The following is a 24,664-nucleotide window of genomic DNA, read 5'->3' on the forward strand; positions in this document are numbered from 1 at the left end:
TCTTTCAGTGACGCTTTATTAAGCACCTGCTCTGCCCTGGACCTCAGACCTTGATTCCTGGACCATCTGCCTCCTGGGTGGTGCAGAAGCCTAAAGCCAGTGCCCCCCCCCCGCCCCCCGGTGCTGTGCTCCTCGGCTGAGGGTCTCTGCCCAGCCCGATTTCCTCTTTTTTGGGTGCATGTGTTGGGGGTGGGGGTATGGAGTGATTCCCATAGGATATCAAGCATTTCTCAGGCACCGGCAGGATATCCTACAACACTACCTGGAGACAGCATCAGGTTCCAGAGGTTCCGGGGTCAGTCTTACAAGGCCGCCCTCTGCTTCCACCATGTCGATCACAAGTTCCAGGCTGTTACCTGTGCTTTTCACCTACTGGCTAGAAATCAGAGGTTCCCAAACCAGCCCCCTCCAAGATTCAATTAATTTGCCAGAGTGGCTAGAACACAGAACTCAAAGAAACGTTTTAGTTACTAGACTACCCAGGTATTGTAAAAGGATGTAACGCAGGAACGGCCGGAGGGAAGAGATGCGTAGGGCAAGGTGTGGGGAAAGGGCTCTGAGCTTCCAGGCCCTCGCCAGGCACACCCTCCTCCCCAAATCTCTGTGTTCACCAACCCTAAGATCTCCGAACCCCGTCCTTTTGGTGTTTTTTGAAGGCTGCCTTATACAGGCAGGATTGATTAAATCATTGGCCGTTGGTGGTTAATGGAAGCTCCAGTCTTTACCTTCTCCCCAGAGGTAGAGGGTGCAGAAGTTCCAACTCTCTGACCCACAAGGTTGATTCTCCGGCAACCAGCCCCCACCCAAGGGTGCTTTCCAAACCTCACCTCATTAACATAACAAAAGACACGTTTGCTGCTTTCCTCACTTTGGAAATTCCGAGGGTTTTAGGAGCTTGATGCCAGACTCAGGAAGAAGACCAAATACGTATTTCATATTATAAGTCACAGCATCACACAAGACTGGTCAGAAGCAGAATGAAAAGCACCGTGGGAGGCGTGGATTTTAAAAGGTCAAGAGGCACGGCCCTCAGCATCCCTGCTTTGCCATTTCACTTCTCTGGCGGAGCCCTGCCTTCAGTGGAGCCGTCGGGTCGGTCAATGAGCATTTACTTCTCAGGCTGCAGGTCTGCATTTTCTCCTCATTTATCCCCCTGACCTCCATCGGAATTCCTTTCACCTAAACAAAGAGAATAATAAAAGAGCCCCATCTCTAGCTTGCAGAGCAAATAGAAATCTAAGCCAGACTCATCAATCCGGTGTTTGTAATTTTCTCACATTTCTCTTATTTTTGCACAAGTGAAGCCTGAAAGAGGACGCCCAGTGATGTACTAACCTTGAACAGCAGCGTGACGGCAAGAGCCGACTCACCCAGAGGGGACTGTCTAATGTTCAGAGTAAAGCAAACCCCCAAATACCACCTGCTCCACCCCAAGGAAGAGGCCATTACACATACAGACCTGGGGACGTTGCAGGCCCCGCGGGTGGTGCTGAGAGGCAGCCTGCCGCTTGCAAGCAAAGACTCCTTCGGGGTTCCAAAGGTGCCTCCCTTAACTGACCTCATCGACCCTGATATGTATGGTCCCTAATTTACCTTGACTTCACCGGAACCATTCAATGTTTTTAACCATTATATCCCCATTGCAGTTTGCACCACGTAAATGCGCTTTCGAGTTCCCCGAGAGTACGCAGTGCTCACGCTGCTTAATGAAAGTACGTTTTATCATGTCTTAGGGTTTGCCCTTGCATGACCAGTTCTCGCACCAGATCGGGATGAAATGGGAAACAGCACCTTCCTGCTGGGGTGGGACAGAAATAGGGTCCGAACCAGCGGAAGACCCTGAAAAATGGTCAAGTACATGCAAGTCATTAGACCCTCTATGTCGTGTAAATAATAATAACCATGGAAACGGGCAACAAATCCAACCAGTGGGCTATCCCAAAAGGTGAATAGAACACAGGAATTGCAAACCCACAGTCAGCAACGATATTCAGAAGTCCAGGCAGGAAGGCAGGAAGTACAGAAACAATTAATTGGGTAAATATGATAATTCTCTCCAAATTTACCCAAAAAAATCAGAGTAATTCCAATCCAAATCCTAAGATTTTTTTTTTAAACAAAATTTGACAAGCTACATCTAAAATTCATCCAGAAGAATAAATACTAAAGAATAGCCATGATATTTTTGGTAGAAAAAGAAAGGATGGACTAGTTCTCTCCTGTATTCAAATGTACCATGAAGCTATAGTAATAATAGCTTTATTGATACCAGAATAAGAAAATTATGTAAATGGGCCAGAGTACAACTTAGACCCAGATGCATGTATTACGTAGGAATTCGATCTCTAGTAAAGTTACCATTTAACGGAAGAACATCTGCTCCCAGGAGATTTCTGTAACTCAGTTGGTGGGTTATACAATTTATTGTTCAAATCGTGACAATTGAAGAGTAAGGAAGTGCCAATAGGATGCTGGAGCGGCAGCCAAAAACTGGACTGTCCCATGCACCTCCAGACTCTGGTTACGTAGCTATAAACAGGGTTGCCCTTGCATGGCTGTCGAGGCCCTGTGGGTGCCGGGAGCACCCTTCCAGCGAAAGGACTGAAGTGCCCGTGAACACGGGGCAGGTCCCGCAACACGGCTTCCTGGGAAAAACAATCGCAGAAAACCATTAGGAGCACAGGCGCTCCCTGAATCAGGAGGACCTGCTTGCCTGGCAGTCCATCTGGGTTTGCCTGACGACGGCAGAATCGCCCCCGACCCCTCTGTCCCCCTGCTCACCCCCCACCCGGTCTCAGCGAGTCCTGACTCAGGCTCCGCCGTCAGAGGACACCGGGCTCCGGGCTGCGGGCTCCGGCCCAGGGGTGCCTGTGCCCCCACCTTGGCCTCCGCACGCCCGAGCACCTGCCCGGACGTCAGCGCATCACCTGGCTGAGAGGCTCGGAGTGGGCCTCCCTGGAGGCTGCCTCTGCCCCTTCATGCACCACAAGGCCCCGGGCCGTGGGCAGCTCCAGGACAAGTGCCCGGGCTCTCTGCCCCGGTTGCCCAACCTCTCGCCTTCCTGCCGAGGGAAGTAGGGTCCAGGCCAGGCACCTCCGGGCCCAGGGAGGCCTGCGCAGCAGCCCGTCGTGACCGCTCTTCTGACCTGGGGACACGAGAAGGAAAAGAGGCCAGGCCCCAGCCTGCTCCCTTGGCTCAAGGCTGAGGGTCCCTGATTTCCCGCCCTAACGCTCGCTGACACACGTCGTTCCCCATTCGTTCATCGGCCACTGACCCTCATTTCCCGCTTTCCTGCCACTCCACGTGCCCCTCGTGTCCCTGCAGTGACCACCTGCACAGCGATGCCTAATGATCTCAGGCCAGCTCGCTCCCCTTCCTGAATCTGAGTCCAAAACAATCCAGTTGGCGTCGCCCCTTAGTTCCGACTAATGTCTAAGAGGACAGGACGCGAACACGCAGAGCATGGTCCTCCCTGGAAGCGAGTGAGGGGGATGCAGCAGCTCAGAAAGGGCCCGTCTGCAGGTGCCTCACCCCTTGTCACCCTCCTCCCGGGCCCATGTCCTCCAGATCCACGGCCCTCGTGGGGACTCGAGGAATTTGCCGGGCACGTTCCTCTGCAAGTTTACGCGACCTCAGCGTCGCCTGCTGCGGTGACCGCCAAACCACGCAGGCGAGGAGTCCTCTACACACAGAAGCCACGACATTTCCATTTCAGCCACAGAGCTGAAAATACTCGGTGTCCCCTATTCAAGCATACGAACTTGGGGTTTTCTGGGACAGGGCTTTCTGCTTCAATTATAGCCCAGCCCTCGGTGCCACCCCTTTCTTCAGCCTGGATCTTGGGGAGATAGAGGCTACAAGAAACAGGGGTGAGCAAGATAAGGAAGAGGGCACTGAGCACATCCGCCTTGGTCCAAGCGGGCCACCCGCCCTAACGCGGTACCTCGGAGTGGGGGGCCTATAAGCCACAGAGATGTGTTTCTTACGGGTTTGGGGCCTGGGAAGACCAAGATCAAGGGCCAGCAGGTTCGGCGTCTGGGGAAGATTCACCTCCTTATTCATGGACGGGCCATCCCGTCCCTGCGTTCGCACGTGGCCGGGGCCGAAGGAGCTTTCTGGGGTCCCTTTTGTGAGGGCAGTAATCTCATCCAGGAGGCTCCACCTTGGGCCCTAAGCAGCAATCACCTCCTACTATCACCCCCTTGGTGGGCAGGGATTGCAAACTTTCCGTCGCTGCAGGGTCCCCGGGCCCTGGGCCATAGATCTCATTTCCATCTCAGTCTTGAGGCCTTGGTTGCATCCAAAAGGGTTGAGCAAGAAAACCCTCGGGGTTCAGTGAGTCCTCAGCTCTCACTCACATGCAGGGGAGGTGCCGGCACCGGGCCCAGACCTGTGTCACGGACGCTGGGGAAAGCACGCCACCCGGGTCTGGACCACAAAGGAGACGCATGCACTGGGCTTGCCAAGAACACGCTTCTAGAAGTACAGGAACTTCCATTCCTCCGCCCAACCTTGGCACAACGTTACGTCTTCCTCTTCCCTGCGTCAGAGCAGACGGCTGGACAGTAGCACAAAACGATACCAGCATCATCTGAAAGCCTAGGACATGTGTTCCTTCTAACCAGCGCCTCACTATTTTCCTTCCTTTGACCTTAATTTTGCTAGAAGCTCTTCTTAACTTAGCAGAAGATTTCACCTCCCCGGAGGTTAACAGAACCATCTTCATGCAAATGCAGGGGCAGAAACGGTTTCTGAACTAGGCTCACGTTTCTCTAAATCATGGAATATTTGCAGCCCGGTTCCAGAAAATGCATCAAAGTTCAGAGACACACTGTTTCATCTTTGACTTTCTGGAGCAAGAATTAGTCTTCGATTCCCACAAGAATAAACAGGCTGTTAAAAAATGGTCAGCAGTTCACCAGTTAATATTTGCGGCCAGTTCACCACATTCACTGTTGTGCTTAAGCCTTTGATTCCCATTTTTCTGATAATGGCCTAAACCAGGGAATTCATCGCTCATCCCCTGTATGGTATCTGACCCAGTACGTTTCTAACAAATATCACAAAAATGGATGCATCAATAAACGACAAATTCACTGAAAATGTTTAAAATATTTTTTTTAAAAAAAGGAGAATACTATATTTAGAGAGGAAATTGAAGAATGACTTAATACTTGTATTCTAGACGAAATAGACTCTTAATTCTTATTTTACTGGGACCTAAATTTCCTGTATTTTTATACTAAAAATGTTAGATTCTTACAATAGGAATTCATTTTCTTGAGAGAGAACCAGGCAGCATCATCAGACATACCATTCATACAACTGGTCACCTTGCTAGAGCATTCGGGCACATTTTGAAGTGATGAATACGGCTCTTGTCAAACATCATTTCTTATGTAAAAGTAAATTCATTTACAACTGACAAGGCAATAAGGAAAGCCATTTTGCTGGGGTTTTGACACAGGAAGACGTCAAGGGCAGCTCAGAGACTTTATCCTCAGGGTTCCCAAGAACAAAAGCCAAGCTGTTGCACCTGCTTGAGCGAGGCTGGACCCCTCGTCTGAGTTCCTCACATGTCCACTGCCTGCAGCCCTCTCTCCTGGAGGTTTTGCCTGGTGTTTTCTTGATCCTTCCTGACCACTCCCTGAACCCCCCCCCCAAACTCTCCCTCCCTACCCCTGCCCCAAAGTGCTCCTCCTTGTACTACATTGTCCACTGTGATAGATGATGCCACCATCTACACCGTCCTCAGGGGACCCTGAAAATCCTTCTTAGATCTTAATACAAAAAAAAAAAAAAATCTTCTTGCCATTGCCTTATCTTCCTTGAATCCACTCAGTCGCCTCATACCATCCAAGCAGGTATGCCTAGATCTCTCCATCCTTTACCATCTCCACTCCCTCTGGGTTTTGTCTGGATTATTGCCCTCATCCTCTTCTAATTCCCTGCTTATCATTTCATCCTGCTCTAATTGATCCTCAATACTAACTTCACAGTAATGTTTCAAATATATAAATATGATCACACGGCCTGTCCCCCTGTTCAAAAATGTGTGACAGATATCAAAATAAAAAGTGCAAAATAGGGACCCCTGGGTGGCTCAGTGGTTGAGCGCCTGCCTTTGGCCAGGGCGTGATCCTGAAGACCTGTGATCGAGTCCCACATTGGGCTCCCTGCATGGAGCCTGCTTCTGCCTCTGCCTGTGTCTCCGCCTCTCTCTCTCTCTCTCTCTATGTCTATCATGAATAAATAAATAAAATCTTTAAAAAAAAAGTGCAAAATAGGACTCCATCATCCTAAATGTAAAGTAGGGCCCCATCATCTTCAGGATAAGGACCTCTGCACGGCCTTTCCAAGACAGGTGTGGAAGTTCAGGATCTGACTCTTGACTTGATCCCCTGTAGGTGTCATGGTCAGGCATACCAGCCAGAAGTGAATGCAGTCTCCCAGGATACATACACAGAAGGAGGGGATCGTTTTGCTATTCTCAGCACTAAGCAGATGACACTACAAGCACCATATTCAGAAAAATAACAATTGTGCTGTGTTTAAGAGCATAGATTTTGGATGCAGGCAGCTGGAAGTTCATTTTCTAGCTCCTCCACGTTTCAGCTCCATGACTTTGGTCAGGTTATTTAAGGTCTCTATGCTTCTGTTTCCTCATCAATAAGGTAAGAATAAGAAGAGTGCCTTTCTTATAGAGGTTCTGTGGCAACTAAATTAATTTAAAAATATATAGCACCATTCAATAATAAATTTTAGTATTGTTCTGCCTGTGATACTTTGGGAAAAATATTAACCAATAGAGTACAGCCTGAGGAGGGGACTAAACTAAGAAAAGAAATTGAGATCATGTTATGTGAGGAACAGTTGGATAACATTCAATTTATAGCAAAGGAGTTTTGGCAGATATTACAGCTGAATGAGACATCTGGAAAGCAACCCAAACTGTAGACCCAGGAGCAATAGTGGAACTCTAGGAAGGCAGACTCCAGCTCATATTATAGAAACACTTTCCAACAAATATAAATGTCCAACAATGGGTGTGTGTGTGTGGGAGGGGGGGTGTTGTGTCCAGAGAAAGTAGATTCCTCACCACTGGAGTCTTTTAATCAATAGCTGGATGACTCCTCATTTAGAACTTTCTAAAGGATTGAATCATCAGATACACAGAGAACGACCTCCAAGGATCTTCTGAGTTTCAGATGACAAAGGGCATAACATGTCCTTAGCAGTGTCACTTAGCCGTGAATAGGGGTTTATAATAATTGATTATTTTTGGTAAATTCCTTAAAGCATAAAATATTCATGTCACTAATACCAGCTTTGGTTGGTTTGTCATTTAGTTTCCCTCAATAACCTTGCTTACTCAGTGCTGTGTAAACTCTGGATCCATAATATACCACAGCATCGGAAACAATCTCCCCAACCCCACAATTCATTCACGATGGACTATTCTAGCCAAATGTACTCAACTGGCCACTATCCTTGGCTATTGCAGCTGCGTTTCTTTTTGTTTCTTACAGAATTCTGTTCCTTGAAAGAAACAATGATCATCTTTTTCCTCTACAATTTGCTTGCAGTGCTTATTTTCATTTTTTGCATGTTTTGAAAGCAATATGGCAAACATGAGTTTGAGAAGAGCTTTATTTTGATCTTATATATCAGTTTATGTAAGGTGAGAATGTTCAGAAAGAAGAAATGGGTCATCTTTTGACCTTGACATAACTTTGAGATAAATCCATTAAAAAGAGCTCACTCCAGGGATCCCTGGGTGACTCAGCAGTTTAGCACCTGCATTTGGCCCAGGGCCTAATCCTGGAGTCCCAGGATTGAGTCCGCGTCTCTCCCTCTCTCTTTCATCATGATTAAATAAATAAAATCTTAAAAAAAAAAAAGAGCTCCATCCTTAAGTTCCTTCCATGTGCCAATAATAATTCCATTTTTAAAAATAAGGAAATACGCTAAGGTGTGCTTAATTGTCAACTCAGGGCCACACAGTCAAAATTGGGGGAGAGCAGAGAGTAACACACCAGTAAAGATGGAAAGCTCTTGCCTCCAAGCCTTGCCTCACTTGTACCAGGACCATTTCCCCACTTGTTCCAGGCTGACTCCTTGCATCCTTGAGTCAAGCTTGTTTCAAATCTTGAGAGGAGGGGAAGCCGGTGTGTCCTTCTCCATGGTCCTCAACCACCTTTCTCTCTCTTGGGAACACAGTAAAGCCAGTCTTTGCATCTGACCGTAATCCTCGGTGTTTGTATTTATACTTCACTCTCGGACCTGGATTTGTCTGGGGCTCTGGACTAGTCGGTGAGAATGCTCCTCCCTGGAGCTCTAGCACTCTCGCCCCCAGCTCCTGCTGCCCGCTGCTGGACACTACCTTACCACCACCACCACCACCAGTGGGGTTTTCAGCTGGGGTAACCAGACACACTGCACAGAGATTGGTCATGAAGGCCACCGCAGTAAAGCTGGCGCATAACTGGGGGCCTATGCTGTAGTCTAACCTTCAGAAGTCGGTAACGCTCATGGAGTAGAGTGCATGGAAACGTGTGTCATGAGGGGAAAAGATTGAGCATCACTACTTTCAAGAAGAGTTTCATCTTATATTGACACTTAGGGAGCAAAAGGAAAGTGCAATGATTACTCCCACTAGAACAAGCATCGACTTCTCCAAGACTTGGTTTTCATGGCTCTTCAGTCTCCAGCTACACAACATGGACCTTCGATTTCAAGAAGTTCCAACCTCCCACCCAATCCCCACATAATATGCTCATATCATTGAGCTTATTCAATTGCTCTCCCTTGAAACTCCGCCTAATACTCTTCCCCTTCTTTTCCTATCAATTCCCCTTCATCTAGGAAGGCTTCCCTAAAGTTCACTTCCCTAAAGTTGTATCGTCCTCCTTAAAGTAGAGCACGTGAAGCCTGTGAAGTCTTCCTTGAGTTCACCTACAAAGAATAGAAAGCCGTCGATGGATGTTAAGCAAGGAAGTGACCCGACTAAAAGTATGCTTAGAAAAAATACTCCTGGGAATCCCTGGGTGGCTCAGCGGTTTAGCGCCTGCCTTTGGCCCAGGGCGCAGTCCTGGAGTCCCAGGATCGGGTCCCGCGTCGGGCTCCCTGCATGGAGCCTGCTTATCCCTCTGCCTGCGTCTCTGCCTCTCTCTCTCTCCCTGTCTCTCTCTCTCTCTCTCTATCATGAATAGATAAATAAATAAATAAATAAAATCTTTAAAAAAAAAAAGAAAAAATACTCCTAGAGGAACTGGATTGCAATAAAGATTAAAAATAGAAGAGAACATGACTTTTTCTTTCACAGTCTGTAAATCAGTATCCAAATAAAATTCACACATTACATTTAGTAAATAATGTTTTTTTTAAGTCTCCTTTAATAAACAGGTTCCTTCTCTATCTTATCTTAGCAATTATTTATTAAAGACTCCAGGTCATCTGTCCTCAAAATCTGAATTTTACTGATTGCATCCCCACTATATTTTATAACATGTTCTGTCCTCTTTGTTTTCCATAAATTGTTCATTGGTTCCAGAGCCTTGATCAGATTCAAGTCGGGGGGGGGAGGGGTTTGACAAGACTAATTCATATTTGATATTGTGACTGGCTCTCTTTTTTGATGATAACAGTCATTGATGATCAAAGTGTAGGAACTTTGGCTTCTTAAGAGTTGAAAAATGATGATAGTTTAATTCTAATATCATTTCCACTTTAATTAGGTGAACTACTTCTATAAAGAGAAACTTCACTTCACCTACCATTTGGTTTCCCAGTGCTTTAGTTAATATAGAAAATGTAGGATATGCTTTCCCTATTCTTACCAATTTTCAATGTAATAACTTTATTTCCTAGCATCTTCTAATGGTAATCAGTTAGTTTTAAAAATAATACTATAAAATCACAAATTAAACATATTTGCTGTATTTCCATCCATTTGAGCTGTTATTCTAATTGATAGTCAGATTGTTCTTTCTTAGCATCTTCAAGTCAGTTCCTAAATCTTTTTGAAAGGATCCTGATGGTCTTTGACAGATGCCTTGCTACTTGGTATGATTCCGCTTGCATAGCATCTTCCCTAGATATGAAATCAGCTAAGGAAACTTCATCCTTTTTGGGGACAATGCTGGCATTTGCACCAGCAATCTTGGCCTGCTCTGAACACCGATTATATCCCTCTACCTCACCCCCAGCCCTACAACTCTAAGTGATTTGGGAATGAACTGACTGGTCTGGTCTGGTCCTTATGAATGTGCAGACAAATTTAGGCTCAAAGAATGTCTGTGGCAAAAATTACTTGGCAATAATAAAATAATGGTACTAAAATTTGAAGTGGCTATTTTGACATCGCCATATCAAAATGTCCTGCTGTGAGGCAGCTAACCAGTAGGGAGGCTATTCGAGGAATCTAGACAGACAGCATGATAGACACTGGAATCAAACTGACCTAGATGTGAACCCCAGATCTGCCATTTAAAAAGTTGTATGACCTTCATATTATTTAATCTCTCTAAGCCTCAGCTTCCTCATCCATAAAATAGGGTATTTGTCAATGTGATGCATATAAAACACAGCACCCATCATCACACGGCAAGTACTCAATAAATGGAAATGATGATTGTTTTTGATGATATATTATTGTTGCAAAAATTGATGTAGTGACAGAGAGAAGATTCTAAAATAACCCAAAACACTCACCACTAGCCACATGGGCCTACTGAGCACTTTAAATGTGGTTAGTCTACATTGCCATGTGTTATAAATATAAAATATGCTCTGAAATTTAAAATCTTAGTTTTTTTTAAAAAAAAGATATAAATTATTCCATCAATAATTTTTATTTTGGGGTGCCTGCATGGCTCAGTCAATCAAACTTCTGCCTTTGGCTCAGGTCAGGATCCCAGGATCCTGGGATAAGGAAAGCCCCTCATCAGGCTTCCTGCTTAACTGGGAGCCTGCTTCTCCCTCACCCACTGCCCCTGATTGTGCACTCTCTCTCTTTCTCTCTGTGCCAAATAAATAAAATGTTTAAAAAATAATAATGATTTTTATTTTATTACATGTTGAAGATATTTGGGGGTATATTAGGTTAAGTAAAATGTATTATTATAGTCAATATCTTCTTTTATTCTTTCCATTGTGACTATTAGAAAACTTAAAATTACATATGTGATTCATATTATACTCATTGGACAGTGGTTCTCTAGAGATGGTAAGAAATTATATACAAGAATTTGGAGACTGAGTGGATGAGGTGTGAGGGACAGGAAAATCACTTTTTTCATCCCCATATATTCAATATTTTCTAATATGAATCAACTTTTAATCAATGCATCTTAATGGATAGCTGTCCTTTTTTTTTTTTTTTTCAAGAAACCATACATATGCATTGGCTATTTTTCCCTCCTTGAAAAGAGGCAGGTCTTCTGGGTCTTGATAACAGATGTTTGACAATAAAACCAAATCAGTCCCTTTCAGGGAGAGATTTACATTGATTAGTACCTATCATGTCCCAGACACTTGACCTCTCACTTAATATTGAAACGATTTTTGGAGGCAATTACAACCTTCATTTTTACAGATAAGGAAATTGAGGTTCGGTGAGGCTAATTAACTCATCCCATGTCACAGAGCAAGGGAGAAATGAAAGTGAGGGCAGAAATGATTCCTATCTGCCTCCTTGACCCATGCTGCCTCTTTCCAATTTGAGTGGTCAGTTAGGAGGAGATGTGTGGGTTGAAGAATAGCTAGGATTCCAATTTCTGGCCCTCACTCATCTTCTTATGTGGTTCTCTTAGTCTCCTGGGTTCTTAGTCCTTAATGTGGAACCCAAAATCATACAGGCTACAAAGTGTGGAGGTGGAAACTCTTTGAGGTATTATATTCCAAGGCAATTAAATTACTTATTTTATAATTATCCTCAGCAACAGAATTATCACATTAGGCATTTTTCAGACAAGAACAAGAACATAGATTTTAAAAAAGGAAAAAATATATATATATAATTTCATATTTCTCAAGAGTATTCACCACAAAATCCAGGTAGTTGACTGGGTTTTTCTTCAACTTGTAAACATCAAAAAAGAATAAGGAATCACTACTACTGTTGCTGTTTTTCTTTTCCTCGTATTTTTAAGTACAGTTCCTTCCACTGGATCAAAGTACAATTTAGAATTTTAAAAATATTTTCCTTTGCTTGCTTAGTGCCTTTGCATTGTGGAAACCTATTTTTATAATTAAAGACATTTTACCTTTTATCTACAGTCTCAAAAAGTTTAACTATTCAAGAAAACCCAAAACCACCAACCCTCGATATTGGCATATGTCTGCACTAGAGTATTTCTGATATCTCTTCCAGCTAGTATTCAATGATTTTTTGGAATTCTGTCTCAAACCCCTTCATTGAGATAATGGTCTTAATTTGGTATATTAGGTATATTAGGATATATAAATAAGCATTTACATATAAATAAAAAGCTACCGATAATGTCGGGTTCCTCATTTTAATTAATCCTCACAACAAATTTTGAAGGTTACATCATATTCCCATTTCACAGACAAGGAAATTGAGTTTCAGAGAAGTTAATTAGCTTATAGCCAATGTAATATTATAGCAAAAAGGGCAGAAATGCAATTTGAAATCAGGTTTTCTCTGCTTTCAGAGCTCATGGTTTCTATTTCATTTAGCAATTAAAGACAAGGATAAATCAAAGGAATAGTCCCATTGGCAAAAAGAAAGACCTGAGGTACTCAATTTGGGGCTAAGAATAGCAAGCTCAGCTGGTTTCCTCTCGCAGTAGAATTTTACACATATTATCAGTAGTCCGTCAGAGCACCTACTGAGAGAGGCCATGGACAAATAGAGTTCATTCAGTGACCACCACAGTTCGACCCACAAACCATATGTTTTTGCCCCAAAATATCTCACTAATCTGCTACAGCATCTAAAATTTCAACTATCACAGCTCCACCTTGGGATAGAGTGGTGGTTCAACAACTGGGTTAGGGCTGGGCTGCAGGGGGGTGGGGGTGGGGGGGCAGCACAGGGAGTGGGAGAGATTAGATGGAAGAGTCTGTTGCAATCTTAACATCAAAACAAGGTTTGCACCCGAGATGTCCAGCTCTACAGCAATGCCTGAGTCTACAGAAATCCTTTTCAAGGATCACTGGGGTGCTTTCATGTTGCCTTCCTGCTTGGCGCTTAATCTCTCCTCCCTCTGCTTTACTAGACTGCCCATGAGCCTTAAGACTTAAGAAATTAACAGAATGTGGGCAGCCCTGGTGGCGCAGTGGTTGAGCACCCGCCTTCAGCCCAGGGTGTGATCCTGGGGTCCCGGGATCGAGTCCCACGTCGGGCTCCCTGCATGGACTCTGCTTCTCCCTCTGCCTGTGTCTCTGCCTCTCTCCCTCTCTGTGCCTCTCATGAATAAATAAATAAAATCTTTAAAAAAAAAGAAATTAACAGAATGTAAAACAGAAAGAAATTATATCTAACCAAAGACAAATTAGAAGTCAAGTCGAAGGAACAGACCTTGGCTGAAATTTTCCACAGCAGAAGGAAATAAAATTCTTCAGATGAAAGGAACCTTAGACTCATCTCTTTCAATTCCCTCGTGTTATGTATGAAGAATTAGAGGCCAGGAGGCAAAGGGCTCTCAAAACCTCAAAAGAAGTTGAGAGAGCGTGGGTTTTGGGGTTGGACAGTCTTGGATTGAAAATCTGACATCATCACTGAATAGCTCTGTGACTTGAGACTATTTACTTACTTTTCTGAATATCACTTTCCTCTTCTGGTAAATAGTGAGAGCTCTCATATGGGTTACAGAATTAAATGAAACAGTGCGTATAAATGCATTATTTATATAGGTCTGGAGAAGAACCTCATACCTTTATGTTTATTATTGGCATTTCTAGCTCCTCTCTGTAAAAAAGCTCTTATTATAGTTTGGCGTCCTTGATTTTCAACTGAAATAGAAGAATTAAACCACATGCACTGAGAAGAGATGGATGGTTTCAGCATAAATCTGTCATTTGTACCAATCTGAGGCACACGTGAGTTATGAGCAGGTTTTCTCACACCAGCTGTGTATGTGCATGCCCAACAGAGTGAATGTTTAACAATTAAACTGGTTTTAAATATGTAGCATAGAAGGAATCAAACTGAACATCAGTTGTGATTATCTGCTTGAAAAGCTCATTAAGAAATGAATTATGGAATAGTGGACTAATTAAGCCCATGCAGAAATGTGTATTCCATTTCTGCATAAGACGTTATATTTTTTTAAATGACTCAAACAGAAGGGCTTGATGTATTGGTATGGCAATTTGGGGGAAAAAAATTCTATTTCCTCCAAATGAAAAACACTAACATTTACTGAGTGCCTACTCAATGCTATACATTATTTCAAATTATCTGCATGGTGAATCTTTATGATATCTGTTATTATTCTGATTTTCTTGATGAGGAAAATGAGGTTCAGGGAAGTTTAACAATGTATTTAGGTTACATAATTACTGCGTTGTAGAGCTGAGATTTCAACCTGAAAGTAATTTCACAGCTTTTTTCAACTGAGCCCTGTGATAGCCATTTCTGATGTAGATGTGCTACAAAACCTACTTCGCTATGCACATGCATATCAATCTCATATTAAAGATCTCCAAAAAATAAATAAATAAAATAAAGATCTCCATGCACACCTGTCTGATGAGCCCATAAGGTCCACAGAGGAGGGGTCACATGTGCTGTGTTCACCAACTTCTCCCCAAGACCCAGCTCGGTGCCTGCCATGTGTTACATCTTCAGTAACAAGTTTCTGTTAATGGAAGGAATGAATACTGAATTAGCTAAAAGAATAGAGTTTAGCTCCACAGTTATCCTTTCACAGGTGGCAACAGTGAGGGGGAAAAAAGGAGTGTTTTGCCTTTGTTCATATGCTTACTCGGCTCCAGAGTGAAGATGAAAAGCCCAGAGCTTCTGAAAGTGCTGAGCTCAACAAGCCAAGTCACCAGCAGGCTAAAGGACAGGTACATTATTTAGCTCGGGCTACGTCCTCCTGAAGTAGATGTCAAACACATCCTGATTACTCGAACAACAGCTGGCCCACATACGTGATAGAGGTCGCAAGTAACTCCCACAACCATCTCCAGCCAGAGGAGCCCGGACATTGGCAACCCAGCTGTTGAAGAGCAGTCCACAATAAAAATTCACAGAACCCAATTTCCCTTACTTGGTTCTTCCCAAAGAGGCCATTAGCTTCCAGCAGTACGCTTCTTTGCCTCTACATCTGAGAAGCAAGCAGAGCCACTCAGTCCTTGGGGCTAAACTGGGGAAGAAAGGTCTTTCACATCCACGTTAGGTGACATAGTCAAGAGACCTTTCCATGGCACTTGCTAGTCCCCCAAATGATACGAACATTTAGGGGGCAGATAGAGACACGGGAACCCAACAAAGAAATGGAAGGAGCAGCCAGGGGGTGAGAAAAAAGAAACGAGAGAGCGTTGTCCATACGTCAAGGTTATAAAGCGTTTTCAGAAGTAGGAAATGACCAATGATATTAGTATCAAATTCAGTAAGCCGAGAGAGTTAAATAAGATGGGAAGAGACAAGTAGCTATTAGATATGCCCACTGGGAAGTCGCGGCGCCCTTCGGAAAGAGCAGGTCTGCTAGGGCGCAAATGTTGATTCATTATCGTGACCCCCTCCTTAGACCCAGATCTGGCGTTTGGTGCCCGCAGCGCCCAGGACGCGGCTGGCACACACCAGGCACGTAACAGGCGCCATCAGATGGACGCCCAAATGAATGAAAACAAGACGTAGTAGTTTATTTTGGAAAAAAAAAAAATTCCAAAGGCATTTAAAACTGCTCTTAAGATGTACTAGTGTTTTCTAAATTAAATCACTGGGTCTAAAATTATCACAATACATTTGGCCTCTCCCTCCAAAGGCCCTGAAGCCAAAACAACTCCGTTCCTATGGAGAACATATAATTTGCCGTCTGCAAAGAGGAAGTCTCACACGTTAGAAGCATTCCTATATTTCTGTGCTTAGAGTGACCTTTTAAGTTGCTGCTGTGATGTCATTAATGTTCACAATTTTACGCAAGATTAGGTGTGTAATTATGTGTTAAATAGTTCTGGCTCCTACTTGCTGTTTAATAGAGCAGAGTGCATTAGGCGCATCCCATATGCGTAGCTCAAGGCCACGGACACCGACTGAAAACTGCATCCACTTGCTCTTTCCCTGCCTCGTACGCCCCTCGCCCTTGCAGCTGTCACCTCCAGGCCTCGGCGCTGGTACCCATGGAGAAGCCACGGCATAGAGTAGCACTCAGAACTGTTGCTCTCCAGCCGAAACTTCCAGAGACAGGAGGTGTCTGCATAAAGGATTTAACTTAAATGAAAAATCAGAACTTGAGCGTTTGTAGCAATGTTTCTCGAGCCCCACCCAAAAGGTTCTCGCTGGTCTGGCCTGAGATCCAGTATTTTTCTAGACCTTTTCCCAGATAATGGTGATGCGTGGCCAGCGTTCAGGGACCTCTCTATGCTCTTCTGGCTCAGGATGGGTATCGGAACGTAATGAGTAAGTACTTCAGATTTTATTATCTCAGTATCTCAGAAAACTATTTTTCCTCTCTTGAGTGTCTCTGCCCACAGGGGGAAAAAAAATCAATAGTCTCAATGTACAAGTACAAAGCAACTTAATTGGATTTCTTTACAAAAAGATAAAATCCATCCATTTGCTGTAAAAACTAATAACAGAGGACAAAAGAAAGACGCGAATGATCAGTATGTTCCTACTGTGTGCCTTGATCCGACGTTAGGAATCGAGCATCTGTTACTTCATGCGTCTTCCAAGCAACCCAGAAAAACAAACGCTGCCATTCCCATTTTTACAGCTGAGGAGACTAAGACACAGGGGTGTTAAGGTGACTTGTCCAAAGACCCATAGTTGGCGCACGGTGATGCCCGGGGCCCACAAATGCATAGGCTCCGTCTGCTCTCCTGGGGTCCTGCTGCCCTTCTAAAGGAGACCTTATGGATGATAATCCAGCGAGCAATGGAAACTTCCTGCCGAGTCAATGACAAAGACAGAGGGAGCAGGGCAGTCAGGAGGAGGAGCCCGAGGAGGTGGGAGTGGGAGAAGGAACAGCATCCTGACCCCGGGAAGCATCAGGAGGGAGCCACAGCAGTGGCACTGCGCTGGCGGCCGGAGTCAGTGACCATCACGATGTCAAGTGGATAGTGGAGGGCTGGGCGGTGAGTGCACCCAATGTGTCCTTGTGTGAGCTGCAGATGTGAGCTGCAGCTGTGAGCCGCAGGTGTGAGCTGCAGGTGTGAGCTGCTGGTGTGAGCCGCCGGTGTGAGCCACAGGTGTGAGCCGCAGGTGTGAGCCGCAGATGTGAGCTGCAGGTGTGAGCTGCAGGTGTAAACCACCGTCAGGGCATGTAAGACACAGCGCTGCCCTGAAGTGGCCTTGGCCCAGCCGGGAGTCGCAGCCCAGCAGCGGGGAGCTTGCTTTCTCCCACGGGTTCCACCCCAGAGCTGGGAGCGGGGCCGAGGAAGCCGCTAACATGGCCGAAGTGAGGCTCCCCAGAAGCGGTGACCCCGGAGATGGGCCCGCAGGCAAAGGCTGTCACTCACCAGGCAGGGGAGGGAGGCAGAGGGGACACGTAGACTGAGTCAAGGAGGTAGGAAGGCACAGGCTGTGTGCGGGAGGCCGAAGAGGCCCCACACCAGTTCCCGAGGCAGGTGGGCGCATCCTCGGGCCACTTGCTTTCATTCAGGTGGAGGCTGCGGCTCGGGGGTTGCTGGTTCTCAGACCACAGTCGTCCCAGACATTTAGGCATGGCTCTTCCAGGCCGCCACCGCCGCCGCCGCCGCTGCTGCTGCTTCTTCGTCTTCTTCGTCGTCGTCATCTTCTTCTTCTTCTTCTTCTTCTTGGTCTTCATCTTCTTCTTCTTCTTCTTTGTCTTCTTCTTCTTCTTCTTCTTCTTCTTCTTCTTCTTCTTCTTTGTCGTCTTCTTCTTCTTCTTCTTCATTCCGGTTCCACTTTCTTTTTATGTAAGCAATCAGAGCAGCAGCCCTAGGCCAGGGTGGGCAGTGGTGGCTGCAGGACCAGGTCCCCAAGAGCAGCCCCAGGCAGTGCCAGGCGAGCTTCTCCGGGCCAGGCCCAAGGCCTCCCCACGGGGCCCGGGGCTCAGGAGGCATCTCCGCGCTCCAGGGGCCACACTGGCCTCACCACGGCCTGAGAAGATGCCGCAGCAGGTGACCTCGTGATGGAGCGGGAACCGGGCTGCTCCCACGGCCCACAGACCGGCACACGCTCTGCTCATGCTAGGGCTCCAAATTACAAAATAGCATACAGTGCTTTTTTTTTTTTTTTGTCTCTTTATCACTTTCCTAATCACAACTCAAATGAGATGTTCCTTGTCTTATAAAGTGAGCAGAGTTGAAGTAATTATTTAGGAGCTCAGGAGGCCTGCCTTTGAGCTCAGGGAACCTCCAAACCTGCTTCCATTAACATATCCTGGGTGTTTCTTTGAAGCCTGGAAATTTTTTCAACTTCCGCAGAACCTTTATGCTGTTGTCCTTAAAGCAGCTACTCTCTTTCATTTTAATTAACAGCAAACCTCACAGGGTTTAAGTAACAGTTTGTCTGGGCTGGAGAAACTCCAAATCCACCTATTGGACTAACCCGAGGAGTCAGTGAAAGTCCTTTCCAACAAGCTTTAGACGGTTCATTAGGATGAATGTATCTTCCGTCTCCCCCTTTCCGTATCCTCTTAAAACAACAAGCAGGGGGCCACGCTAGGATCACGGCGTCTGGAAGTGTCCTACGCTCGTTAGATCACTCGCTCCTCTCACTTGGAGTGATGTCAGAGCATCTGCAATACGGAGGGTGTGTCTGTGAAATGCCGGTGGTAACCGGGAGCAGGGCAGGAGCTCAGCCATCCACTGCTTTACATTAACACAGAGGGGCCACTTTTCCGTCTACTCCACATGCCTAGACCTTCGGGAGTGACTGAGACGAGCAGAAGACTCCACCAGAGTCACGGATGAGATAACTTCCTGGGAGATTAAGCCAACCCTCATTCTTAGAGGGTAGTTCATCCAACGTAGAGTCAAGTCATTCTGATTTCCTGCGGGCTCCTTGGCTTTAACAATGGATTCAATCTCCATCCTGTTGGATATGCTTTAAAGATCTTCAAAAAGGAACACAACTAACTTGAAATATCTAGGATCCATGTTATTTATTTATTTATTTATTTATTTATTTATTTATTTATTTAGGATCCATGTAATTTAAAGAGCTAGCAGGTTCAAAGTCTAAGGCTTCCTAAAGCCATCCATTCAGGTGTCACCTTTAATTCTCACTGTTTATCCGCGGAGACCAGGGGTGGGAGGATGACTTCTTGCGTCTAGACTGGTTACCCAACCCCCGCCGCCCCCACGGCCTCGGTTCCTTGCATCTCTGCAAGACCCAGGGCTGCTGGATGAGATGTATTCCCCGGCCTAGTCCCGGAGAGGTAGTAACAAAATGTTGGAGCTGAGATCGACCATAAAGGTTCTCTGTTTCAAACTCTCTATATTACGGATGAAAAACAAACAAGTCTAACCAAAGTTAAAACCATTAACCAAAGTTAAATGACTTTTTAAAGACCACACAGCGAGGGAGTGACAAAATTGGGCCTCTCGCCGACCAGTGACTCGAAGTCCGTGCTCTGAGCCCTTGCCGCTCGCTGTTCTCTGCAGACCCTCCACACGGCATCACCTGAGAGCTGCTAGAAATGCAGAAACTCAGGCACCACCCAGGTCCCAGGGAATCAGATTCCTCATTGTTATAAGACCCCCAGGTAATTCCTATGCACATCACAGTTTGAGAATCACTGGGCTAACATCATAAAATGTCTTTCAGTGGAGAGCATGAGAATTGGATTCAAAACCAATCAGACATTGGTTTTGAAGCATGGCTTCACTTTTTCTAAATCTGAACAGATATCTCAAATGAAGCATCATTTGCAATCCGGAAATAATAGCACCATCCACCTTACATTTTTCATAATATAAGTACAACGTAAATATATGCATATACACCTCATGATATATGCATAAATAATATATACAAATAGCTAATAGATCATATAATAGTCCATATTTCCAGTCTCACGCGTTCCATTAATATAGCGTTCAACCAGAAGGAAAGCCACACGTGATTGTACGTCATGAAGAAACCACTTTCCTTATTTTGTTCTATTGACTCAATGTTATTTTAACTTTTATATGTGGTTATGATTTCTATGATATGTCATATTTCTAAATCTCTAGAAAATGACTATTACGTAGAAAATAAATAATAAGAGCTAACTTCTTTTAGTGCTTTGCTTGGAGATGAAACAACATAATCCGTAAGCCAAATCCTATCCAGGAGAACACAACGTTCCTCTAACATCCTGACTCTGGATCCTATAAATCCAGCCTCCAGGAGCCAGAGGGTGTCTGCTCTGCTTCTGCGAATTTCTCAGAGACTCGACTGCCACAGAACAAACCCACAGCTGTGGCAACAGCCGAGCATATTTAAAAGATGTTTTGTCAAAAAATAAAAATAAATAAATAAATAAATACTAATAATAATAATAAATAAATAAATAAATGACAGATAATAAATAAATAAATAAATAAATAAATAAATAGATGTTTTGTCACCGATATGTCACATCTGCCAGCATCAAGGAAAACAGTTTGAATAGGAAAAGAGAAAGAGAATTTTAGTATCTAAATCTGAACCAAAATTTTGGAAAAGTACAGTGTACTACAGAGTGTGGAAACAACCAAAATTAGATTAGTGGGGAAGGAATACGATGCTGACGTGGATTAGAAAGCCACGCTTCCCATGGCAGGGGCTCTCAGCCCTGGCAGTGCATGAGAGAAGATGAGGGGCTGTTGTAAAAGTTGAACGTGCATTTCTGCGGAAGGGACTAGGCCTGCATGGTGATGGTGTTTGAGATTCCCGGTTGATTTTAACGTGCAGCCGGGGCTGAGAACACTGCCCTGAGCCACTGGCCCTGTAGCAGCGTCAGTCCACTGGAGCGTTGACTGTTGCGGACATGGAGTTCCCAAACTTCAGGTGGTGGTAACTTCAGTGTGTTTGTTCCCCTTCTAGGTCTTTTCACCATTCCTCCAGGACTTCCACCATAAGGAAAGGAGCCCCTGGACCAACATCCTCTAAGATGTTTATATGGACCAGCGGCCGGACCTCTTCATCTTACAGACATGATGAGAAAAGGTAAATCACTGGGACTCTGGGGGCTTCTCAGAATCATTTAACCCGACTGCCTGGGACCATGCCAGTAAGAGAGCATGAGGCACCTGAGCACTGTGTTCCACAAGTGCTGATGTGGGGCGGGCTCTCCATCCTCGGACCGGGCTTCCTGACCTTTCGCCTCCCCCCTTGCACTCTCTGTGCGGTTTTGCAAAGGCTGCTCCCTGTCAGAAACGCCCTCGGCCCGTGCACGCGTGTACCCCCTCATCACTTGGCTAGCTCCGGCTCTGCTTTCAGGTGTCCACTCAATCAGAGCCTCCTGCCACCCTCTTGACCAGCACAAATCTTGTGGTTTGCTCTCCATTGAACCCCCCACGGTACCTGGCACACAACGCTCCATAAATACTGATCCAAAATTATGAAAATTACATTTCAAGGACTCATGGGAGGAAAGGAAAGCAGAAACCACGAGGGGATGAGATGACGATGGTCAAGTCCATGGAGCCCTCAAGGTCCCTAGGAGAGTAGCCTGGGGTAGGAGAGGAATGGAGGAATGAGAAGGAAGATTGAAAGGCAAAGCCAATATTAATAAAAGACAAAATGGCAATTACACAGCTCAGTCCAGCACCCCCACTTGGGTTGAGGGGGTAAATCCATTCATAAAATTCTTTGGCCGTTTTTAAATATGTGTTTTCTCTCCATTTGTTTTCTTCTGCTTCTCTCTTTTCTCATTGCCCTTACACTATCTCTTAGGTTTGGTGAAGTTTAAAACCCCACTACTTAACACCAGCATACTGCAATATTGCAACTTAAGGGGGGCTCACCTGCCTGCAGAATCTGATAAAACCAGGCTTGATAAATGGGGCTGGGCACAAGGAAGGACCTGAGGGGGGTTTACCTGAATGCACTTTTGAGAACTGGTGGTTTTATTTTTCCTTTTAAAGTCTATTTTACCCTATAGAGGAAATCCTTTGAATAATTTTGAAGGCAAAATTGTTCTTCACAGTAACTATATATTGCAGTAAAAACCTTGGAAGCAACTTCAGTATTCATAATGGAAAATCTGTTAAATAAATCATAGAATGTAATATATCACTTAGCACTTAAAAATGCTTTGACAAAATATTAACTGAAAAGTCAAGTTGAAAAATTACAAACTATGATTGCAGCCACAAAAATATATATATATACATAGGAAAAGGCCTGAAAGGAAAAACATGTTTTCACTTCTCCATTTTCCAAATCCTTTGTAATATGTTATACCATCTTAATTATGGGGAAAATAACGATATGATGTTTAAGTAAAATTACAGCCCAGAAGGCAACTAGCATTTGAACAAAGTCCTAGTGCTCATCGCAGCAGAGAAAATCAACTGAAAATTCTGTATCTTTGTTCATCTCAAGATTTCCACATGCTTTTTCCAATGTTTAATCAAGTTATTTTTCATATGCTTTCAAGCCAAGTAAGTGAATAATCTTCCAGCAACATCTTTACCCTAAGACCAAAACTTGGTATGCCATTTGAAAATTCCATATTTTGCGTGTAATCTCATTTCCTAAATTAAAATAAAAATAAATAAATAAATAAATAAATAAAGCCCACTGACAGTGATGGTGAAAAATGGCAGAGATTCTGTTGCCTGACAGCAATGTCGTGATTTTCAATGGCTAGCCTGTCTGAGACTTGAAGGCTTCATCAGAGCAGGTGAAATGTGATTTATTTGACTTTCTATTTATCTTCTCTGAATAATTAAGTATATTTTGGTATATATACATATTTTTTTATTTTACATAAAGATTAACACCTAAGGAGCAATTACTGTATATGTTTTACCTAAGCTGTTCCCTGAATTTATAAGATAGAGATAACTGGGTCCATTTTGTAGATGTGGAAGCTGAAGCTTAGAGATTTCAAAGAACTTCCAAGGGTCCAACAAGTAGCCATTCAGTGATGGAATGGCTCAAGATCTGGAATCTGGACTCAAGATCATATTCTCTCGCGCGCATCCCATACGTTACACAGGCTCTTTCAGACACGAGACCCTCGAAGCAGCTGTCAACGGCCAAGCTGCCGGGGAGAGATCGTGTTAATTTACAGCTCAAAATTGCATATCAAAGGAGGTAGTAAACGTGTGGATATGATATAGTGGCAATGTTTGTGCAGCTAAAGGGAGCCAGTATTTAGCCTCATATTCCACACTATTACAGTGATAAGAAACTCTTAAATGACTGCTTTCATTTTTTAATTTTCAAATTATGATTTCAATAACTCTGAGATTTAAAATAATTAAAATATTAACTACGAGAAATGATTTTCAGGAAGCTATATTTATGGTGTAGAAATGCCAGGGTCTACGAAATCAATCTGCTTGGCTTTAACCTTGAAAGTCAAAGACAGGTGGAAAAACAGCCAACGAATGCAGCCACGGAATCTGCTACTAAGGCGGTACCCTCGGTGTGGCGTTGGTTCATTTGTCTGGACCCTCCCCTTGGCCGCACCTTTGTCTTCGCTGCTGAATTCAGACGCTTGTGCAATAGGATCAGGTTTTAAAAGTGACTTGGAACAGTGTCTGTTCCTCTGCTGAGGATGCTCTTAGTGGCAGTAATCATGGTGATAATGAAGGTGATGATGGCTGATAATGAATCTAGATAATTAAGGTCCTCAAGTTAATTATTTGGAAATAAAATAACTAGGTTGTCTGGCAGCACTGCCCGGATCTGCCGGTAGTTCCTCCACCTTCACTTTCTTATTCTGCAAACCTGGCCTCTGTGTGTCTGCTTCTCCAGCTGTGCTTCTGCAGCAGTCCCCGAGGCAGGGCAGCCGGCGTCCTCAGCTCCTCTCCAAAACACCTCGGGAGCACGGCCAAGCTGTCGGGACCCTGGCTTCCCTGGGGCTCGTCAAGAGGAGGAACATCAGGAAACAGCTACAGACAGGCAGAGCAAACAAGTGGAAGGAAAAGTCCCCCACACATTCTGAAGCCAAACATCTTCTGGCTCAAGGGAAATTGAAGTCAATTTTACATTTTTTGTATTCATTCGTGGAATTCAAAACCAGTCCTTGTTCTGACCCACTATATGCAAAACACTGATTTCTATGCTTACCCTCCATTCCACACACGAGCAGTAGGAAGAAATACTGTTTCATCTCTGAACAAACTTCTTTGTTAGGTGAGCTTAGTTTAATCCCCAAACTGCAGGTGGCAAAATAAAACAGCATCGACAGTAACTAATTCAGAATTTAAAGAGACAGTTTATCGGCTGAGGACATTACGGTTTTTATCAAATATTCTCTGGATTGTTTTTGTTAAATAGCGAGCTGATATAAAGGACTTACTATCGTGTGAACACGCAGAGGATGATGATATAATAAGCCTCTGCGTACTCTTCATT

At 44.5% G+C, this 24,664-nt stretch overlaps 1 protein-coding gene across 1 annotated transcript in view; it reads left to right on the forward strand.

Moving 5' to 3' along the window:
- Positions 1–24,664, forward strand: part of KCNMB2 (potassium calcium-activated channel subfamily M regulatory beta subunit 2) — a 90,687-nt gene that overhangs the window by 40,381 nt on the left and 25,642 nt on the right. Inside the window, exon 2 of the mRNA XM_055307696.1 lies at positions 21,176–21,298. Within this exon, the coding sequence (XP_055163671.1) occupies positions 21,243–21,298 (56 nt within the window). The 5' untranslated portion in view covers positions 21,176–21,242. The remainder of the gene's footprint in view (positions 1–21,175; positions 21,299–24,664) is intronic.

Source organism: Nyctereutes procyonoides, unplaced genomic scaffold (assembly GCF_905146905.1).
Source record: "Nyctereutes procyonoides isolate TBG_1078 unplaced genomic scaffold, NYPRO_anot_genome, whole genome shotgun sequence".
Lineage (NCBI taxonomy): Eukaryota > Metazoa > Chordata > Mammalia > Carnivora > Canidae > Nyctereutes > Nyctereutes procyonoides.